Source organism: Punctularia strigosozonata (assembly GCF_000264995.1).
Source record: "Punctularia strigosozonata HHB-11173 SS5 unplaced genomic scaffold PUNSTscaffold_16, whole genome shotgun sequence".
Classification (NCBI taxonomy): Eukaryota; Fungi; Basidiomycota; class Agaricomycetes; order Corticiales; family Punctulariaceae; genus Punctularia; species Punctularia strigosozonata.
Genome location: NW_006767448.1, coordinates 540764 through 549025, shown reverse-complemented (window position 1 = coordinate 549025; position 8262 = coordinate 540764). Strand labels below are relative to the sequence as shown.

At 51.0% G+C, this 8262-nt stretch overlaps 2 protein-coding genes across 2 annotated transcripts; both read left to right on the top strand.

The window, feature by feature from the left end:
* Positions 1-989: 989 nt before the first annotated feature.
* On the top strand, positions 990-2146 carry PUNSTDRAFT_138400 (uncharacterized protein; the record flags this gene model as incomplete). The annotated part of the gene is made up of 4 exons (XM_007388086.1): positions 990-1265; positions 1313-1501; positions 1555-1818; positions 1874-2146. The coding sequence occupies 4 exons, from the start codon at positions 990-992 to the stop codon at positions 2144-2146; spliced, it is 1002 nt and encodes a 333-aa protein (XP_007388148.1).
* A 2311-nt stretch (positions 2147-4457) lies between these two features.
* Positions 4458-5010, top strand: PUNSTDRAFT_32781 (uncharacterized protein; the record flags this gene model as incomplete). Its single annotated transcript, XM_007388085.1, has 2 exons — positions 4458-4590; positions 4697-5010. Coding segments are annotated over 2 exons (447 nt in total), but the record flags the coding sequence as incomplete, so codon positions are not given.
* Between the last annotated feature and the right edge of the window lie 3252 nt (positions 5011-8262).

Sequence of the window (8262 nt, the reverse complement as noted above, 5' to 3'; positions counted from 1 at the left end):
CAGAGTTGATGGATACACGGCCTGCGAGCCGCTTGTCCGTTCACTTTGTGTTCCTTTTCATATCCGCTTGGACGATGTCTGGAATAGGGCAGGTCGTGGAGAAGCCGCTATATATCGTGGTGGTCCTACTGACCGACCAAGACCACAGTCGCGCATCCTCCATCTGGAGGAGATAGACGAGGATTAGGTCCTTCGTATACACCACACAAGGATTAGGTACTTCGTATCCATCGGCGGCCATTTGCACTGCGCCAAGCGCTCTTTGTAAGGTGATGGAATGGCAAAAGTCTTCCGCCGGTCCGATGAAAACGACAATCTTTGTAGGTTGATCGAATCGCACAAGTCTGCCGGGGGTCTGATGGGAAATGGCCATCTTTGTAACATGATGAAATCGCACAAATTATCTGCCGCTTCAATGGAAAACGAGACAGACGACTGCGGAATGCCCTAAAAACACATGAGGCATCTACGATCGCTGCAACGGACTGATGCTCACACAATCGGCGGCTCTTATCATGACCGCCACAGGGCATTTAGCATTCCGAACAGTCTTGAATCGCAAGGCAAGACAGCGCTGACTTCACCCATGTGTTCGGATTGCTACGAACATCGCCTGACCAACATCGCCTTACCTTGATCGGCATGATATTGGAATCTTGCCCGGGCCATCCGTGTGCCAGGGCTGACCTTGCATCGATGCGGATCGCTACGAACATCATAAGGTTGACTTGCATCTTGCGCATGCCGCCGTGCCTTGCACCTGTCATCATAACTCCCCTGGAAAGAGGTCAGTCGTCCCCTGTTTACGAGCCGCATGTCCGACGAACCAAGATAGCACAGGTCGAGGTCCTCCCGCCAGGTCCTCCCACCCGGCGCCCCGTCACCTTGGATCGCTACAAACACCACCTGACCAACATCGCCTAACCTTGATCGGCATGACATTGGTATCTTGCCTGTGCCATCCGTGCGCCAGGGCTGACCTCGCATCCATGCGGATCGCTACGAACATCATAAGGTTGACTTGCATCTTGCGCATGCCGCCGTGCCTTGCACCTGTCATCATAACTCCCCTGGAAAGAGGTCAGTCGTCCCCTGTTTACAAGCCGTATGTCCGACGAACCGAGATAGCACAGGTCGAGGTCCTCCTCCCGCCCGGCGCCCCCGTCACCTTTGCCTTCTGCAACACCGCTCAAATGCAAGCCTTGGAGCCTCAGCATCGTCCTTACCAACGCTGGAAAGAACTGTTCTATTGCAAAAGCACTAATGTGAGCAAGGATACCAATTCATATCATACACGTTAACGCACCGACAGGCATCTCTTCTGGCATCTTTGGTGCTCAAAGACGACAGGCTGGAGGACTTTTACGGTCTGGACAAGAACCTCCTTCAACACTTCGATTGGTGCCAACACGAACACGAACTCTTCAGGACGGATGCCGCCACTTACATGCAGTGGGTGTTGGCCGCCGGTGCCGTGAACCTGTCGGATAGCATCGCAGACGTGAGCATTCAGTATTGATGCGCTATCAAAGGACCGATACAGACATTTTCCAGCGAGCGATGACGCGGTTTGCAAGTCACTTCGAGTGGTGGTCCCGCCTGCGTGAAACGCCTTCAAGCGAGGCCGACGGCGATGAAGACCAGCAAGAAGATGAAGGCAATCACAACATCGACGACGATGTCGACAAAGAATCAATCGCGCATGAGGAGTATGTCCGCATCGCATTGCTAGCCCGAGAGCGTGAGCGCGCGAGCCCTAATAGAGAAAGTAACATCGCGCACCCGTTCTTCATGCTCTGGAATGCTCACTCGCAAGAGGTGGGCTTTTTGCATTCTGTATTCAGGGGCCTACAGTATCTCAAATGAGCCACAGGCGCAGGACCTTGCAGAAAAGCTCATCGATGAACGTACCTTTGCACTGCAAGCGCAGCAGCAGCTTTCAGACACGTCGTTTGCATTCCATGTCCATAACTTCTCGCTTCTCCATCGCTGCTGTCAAATGTCTCCTTGCGAGTACTTGCTTCGAGTTTTTTACCATTCCGATGGATTCAGGCGAATTCAGATTGAAGGCGATAGCATCCATTTCCAGGTGACCGGTTCTCTAGCCCTTGCTGCACTCAATCTCATCGCACGTATAGACACTTGAACGCAAACTTGAAGCCGTGTATCGGCTTTGGTATGTGGCAACACCGCGTCGAGCGACTCTGCGTGGTTCGGAAGGTAGCGGTTGAGGGTGAGCAACTGAATGTATGCAGTGACGGGCGCTTGCGCGGGGTCAGATCACGTGGCTATATTCAGACAAAGTCAAACCGATGACTCTAACGACGGTCTCTTCTGTACGTGTCTGCGGGTGTGTTCCTTATCCAACATCATTTGCTTTGCATTTTATTTAAACATGATTCGGTGCCCGCATTTTCCGCTTCTTTCCCAAAAAATATGAGTACAAATTTGCACGTATGTACGTGGACTGGTGTACGGATGGGAATACAAACCTGTCTACGCTTAGATGTAGGAATATGAGAAAAGCTCGTCGAGAAACCGAGATATGAGGCGTATAGCAAATCTGATCCTGCGGCGAGTTCTGACATTCCCTGCGTTCTCAGTACATCTGTCACGGCGTCGCAAGACGAAGTTGCAGCAATAGGAAGGAGAATCAATCAGTTGGCGGAGCATACAGACATGACTTATGCTGGGGTGGTCGATGTGGAATTTCACTGTGGTCAATGTGCGTGTGCACAAAAGGCTGGGGGAATCAATGCAGGTGATCAATGAAGGATGGTGCGTGCATGAACGAAACCACCGTTCCATTGACCGATCACAGCAAGGGCACATCTCCTAGCAGAATTGGTGCAATGGATCGAGATGCGTGTATGATCTTCTAATGCACGGTGAAGCTTCGATCTCTGTGTTAATCACTGTGGGTCATATACACCCGATGTATGCATATAGTGCAAGAAAACAACCGCCGGTCCGACCCATTTCGCTTTCGCTGCAATCGCGCATGCCTGCACCATGACAATGCAGCCTATTAAGGGTAGAACACAGTTTTTAATGCACGATGAGGCACTGATTCAGGAGCCAAACAGATGTGCACAGATAAACCGAGGTTATAATGCTCGATGGAGCATGCAAGGATGAAATCACCATCTGTTACCCATTTCGAATGTGGCGATCGACTGGTTCTTGCAGTCTCGCACGCATTCATTACCCTACACTGGTGTGTGTAGACATTTTGGAGTCATAGACCATACATTCGTTGTGTATTGGAGAGCTATGCGCATCCATTTATTCGCTGCACCATTCTTGGAACAGGATCTACGTTGCTGCGAGCACGCTTCTCGTGGCAACTTTGCAGCAGTAATGTAACGTCTGCGTTTAGCATCGTGATGCCTGATACATGACACCTGAATTATCAAGCTTGCAGGGAGAGCACTAGGTAGAATAATGAACGCAAGATATTGGTACGATGATGCAACCCCGGTCCATTACTTCAGCGCAATCACAGATCTTCTTACAATGTTGGGCAGAAAGTGTGCATAGCTTCGCGATGCACGGGAAGGTTCAATCTCTGGGCGAAGCACTCTTGTACGAAGACGGCCGGAGTGATTATGGTTTGTCTCTCACGTCCTCTCGTCGCCATGTTGGTACAATAGCATAATGAATCACCGGTCTATTACCTCTCTTCTGCAATTGCACATCCCCGCGCATCCCTGCAATGCACAGGTATGTGCAATTGCTCACGGCGCAGCGCGGTAGCATCGAGCGCGGCAAGTCTGGTGTGGATCTTCATGTAAGTAGCATCAAACACATTTTGCGGGAGAATGCCGATATGCAATGTAGTGCCCATGTTAGACACTGTGCATTCCAATTCATTGATGGACATATCGAGTTCGTCAGATGTAAGTACAATTAGCCGTTCAAAATGCCCTCCGTGTGGTGCCCTAGAATCTGGGATTATTCGCATTAGACTTCCTGTTTCGTACCAAATGCGCACCGGGAAAGTGTTTGACATACGCCTTAGTCGGTATCAGTGACACAAGCACACACTATGATACTCACAATGCGTACCAGGGAGTTCAATATGTTGGAGGATTAGATTCAGAGTCGGCTGCCGCCGCCTCGCACTCACATGGCTCCCCCCGCAATATCCTATCATCCTATGTACTCACTACTTCTTGCATGTGCGTCGCGCCTTGCGCGTTTGCAGTAGAGGCCCCCAAAGCTATTCTCCCTCTCTCGCTCGCGTTGTTTGTGCCTCACACACTGACACAAATGCGCCATATCACCGACAGTCCTTACTCGGCGATCCCTGGCCCTGTTGTCTCGCACTTGTATCCCGCACCCCGTAACTTGACGATCCGAACTCGAACACGACGAACGAACCCGCGTAACTCGAAGAACCCGACGAAACCCGTAACCCGTACCCGCACGCTCGCACCCGACGCTCCCGCACTGACATGACCAATGATGGACGCACCTATTCGAGTCTCAACGAGACAAACTACGCCAAATGGTGTATGTTCACCGAGGCGAACCTGACCCACAAGGGCCTATGGGAATACGCCAACGGCGACGAGCCCATACCGATGGGTAGCGCGAACTCGAAGGCCGTCCGAACTCGAAGGCCGTCAAAGCCTGGAAGAAGAAAAACGCCGAAGCGCGCGCCGAGATCGTTTTGCGCGTCGAAGCTTAACAGCTCGCCCAACGAACCTCCGCAAGGTCCACCAGACCGAAGGCTTCGCCTCCTGCCTCGCTCTGCGCCGGCACTTCTGGGGGATGACGAAGAAACCCAACCAGATCATCGCCAACTGGATCGCCGACGTCCGCTCCATCGCCTTCCGCCTCGAGGAAGCCGCAGTCAATGTCGACGATGAAGACATCATCCTGGTGCTCACCATGGGTCTCCCTGCCTCCGACCAGTCCTTCATTTGCTCCCTCGACGCCACCGACGCTTCCCACCTTACCCTCTCGTACGTCATCGACCGTCTCCTCAACGAGGAAACCCGCCAGATCGCCGCGTTCACCGCGAAAACTCCCGCTCCCGCTATCCCCGAAAATCTCGCATTGGCCGTCACGAAGTGTAGTGTGGTGCTAACGTTAGGAGCGGTGTTGCCACCCGATTTGCAGGAATGCAAATCGTTGGACTTAGCAAAATCTTTGCGAGCATGGAATGGCTTATCACGTGATCAATTCCGGAGGTTTATTACGTTAGGCACCTTCTCGTCTCTCCATCACCCTCACCTTATCGTACACAAATCCAGGTCCCCAGCAGGTCACCAGCGAAATACGGGGGTGGTAAGAATTACGTTGCATTGGGTTTTACCGACAGATGGTCTGAGCTTCACTATTTAGGTATGGACATGCAACCCGCGAGCATTAACATTGGGGGGCCCCAGATGCCGCCGTTGAGTGACAATACGGGTGCGCTCGTATTGACATATCATGACCGTACCAGATTGATGCTGAATGACTGTGTTCTGGTAGCCCCTACTCCATCGAATCATGGATATGCATACCAGGCCTTGGTGTCGGAGAATGCACGGCTGAAGAAGGAGAATTCTCGCTTGCATGGGAGGGTCAAAGCTTTGCTGGCTGTTTTGAAGAATTGGGACAGGAACATGGCGTTGAAGATCCGGTACCTGTAACCTTTAGGCCTTCTCGTTATAGCCTGCAAACCCATACCAGTTCTAGTATGTCATTCCTGATACGAAGAGACATTGGCCAGACACTGGGGCAAAGGCAGAGTTATTTCCATGGGTTTGAACATCCTTTTCCCTTGTGTGCAATTGTATCGTACTCCAGACAGAGGTCGAGCAGGCTAGTGCTATCAACGGGGTCGTTGATACGATGGGCCAAAAGCGTGAGAATACCATTCCGTTGACGCCCTCGTGACCCTTCAACGTCTCCACCTCTTGCGATTCCGACATGCTTGCGCCCTCTCAATACGCTACTTTGGTGTACCCTTTTGTTGCCATCGTGTACTTGGGCTTCTGATTAGCTTGATTGAGTGCTTATTGGGTGAGTTTGCGAGCGGTATGTGTGGTGCTCATCCACTGAATTGCAGTGTCTGCAGTTGCCTTGCGATCCTGCAACATTTTCGAAAGCGCACGAAGTCAAGCTCGGCCACGTCAGTGACGTCGTCGAGGTGATCTTTTGTTGCACCGTATCCCCGTGTCTATCCGGTCCTTTTCGGGTAAGTTTCAGTGTTGAATGAATGGCTATACGCGCGTTGCTTACCATAAGAGCTGTAGTCTCTCCGATTGCCGCGCGCTCTCCTGCGATCCTGCAGGATTATCGCAAACTAACGAAGTCGAGCTCAGCCACGTCGTCGAGGTGACCTTTTGTCTCGCCGTATCCCCGTGTCTATCCGGTTATTTTCCGGTGAGTTCCAGCATTGAACGAATGGCTATACGTGCGTTGCTTACCATAAGAGCTGTAGTCTCTCCGATTGCCGCGCGCTCTCCTGCGATCCTGCAGGATTATCGCAAGTGAACGAAGTCGAGCTCGGCCACGTCGTTGAGGTGACCTTTTGTTGCACGGTATACCCCTCTATCCGGTTCTTTTCCGGTGAGTTCCAGCGTCGAATGAATGGCAGTATGCGTGTTGCTTATTATCAAAATCTTTGAGTTGGAGTTTCTCCCAACGTTGCACGCTATCCGCGATTCCGCAGGGTCGTCGAAGCAAAGCAAGTCCAATGTCATTTATTCACCCGAACTGGTTTGAATACCCAAGGCAGGCATTGCGTCAAATCTGCACTCCCTTCACGGCAACATGCAACCGCGCTCTGTTTGCTTTCACAGGTATCTTCACGTGTCCCACCTGCTTCATCTAGGTCATGTACCGCGACCCTGTCGGTCCTTGGTGGGGATTCGGATTATTTGTTACGCTGGGCTGATCGGTACCACAAAACGGATGCTTCAGACTGAACGGCTTTGCCGGATCAGATTTTGCGGACCTGGGTACTCTATCCGAACAGGGTGGCAGATGTTATTCGGCCAGATGGTGGGCATCATACGGGACAAGAAACGACCAGCATGCTTACACGCTTTCTGACAGTTTCTCTACGATGTTGCCAACTTGCCGCAACCGGTCCTGGAGGGGCAGTTGATGCGGTGGGGTTAAGTTTTGCCCAACCTCGTTCTATTGCAGCCCCTGTTTTCCTTCACGATGATGTTTGAGCTATGCAATATTAGCTTCGCACTGGAGTTCCGTGCTCTGGATTCAGGTCTGGGGAGGAGCCCGTTCACCGCGCAGACACAGTTTTGGAGGTTTCGGGTTCATCGCTAGGCAAGACTGCCGACAAAAACGGACACGGTGATTGGTATTGGACGAGATGAGTGTCGGCAGCGTCTCTCATCGATGCGTCGGATCATGGGAGATTGTTGACGTCCTACGCTTTCCGTGTTCGCAAGGGAACAACAATTTCAAGGTACTCGATGAACTTTGCTCGCCGTCTATCACACTTGCTATGCTGGATGATTACGAATGGATCTTTTTGCTGCTATCGTCATTGTTTCCTGCATGTGTTGAATCAGGCATTAAATTTACCTCATTATAATATGATATGGATAGTTGACGTAACCCATACATGTACCATAATGTCAAACAAGTATTATGTATTTCCAAGTCATTCGACAAGCCGCTAAGTGTTAACCTTCAACGTACAAAGTGCGACAATGCCTGGAGGAATCCCTCGCTCTTTCCTACGCTCAAGGGCTCGCGAACGAAGTGGCAAGAATATTGTCGAGGGGCCTCGCGTGCCCAGAAGAGTTCAAAGAGCCGACCGTTGTCCCGCCCCTAAAGTGATTAGGTGCGAGACGCGTAGAATGCCTGCGGGAAACACGAATGTGGTCTATAGATAGCCACTCATAATTACTATAGAGTACAACTTGCGTGACTACAATCATAGTAGCCGATCCTTAGATATGCTAGTTTCTTTCCCAGTACTCAGAACTGACCCATATTAGTATTTAAATATTTTTTGGTAGTGTAATAGTTTTGTTTATGTACACATTTGACTGTCTACTACCCTATCATGATCACATAGCATGGATTAGACGGTCAGAGTAGTCTAAATACGCCTCAGAAAAGAGAGGAAATATGTGGGCACTCAGACATGTTGCTATGGTATCACAGGGCTGTGTTGCAAGGCTGTGCTGATTAGTAAGCTTGCTGCGGATATTAGTAAGCATGCTGCGGCGCAGCAGGCGCTTAGTAAGCCTGTGATCTGATTGGATGGAGTGGTATTGGCCAAATTAGCAT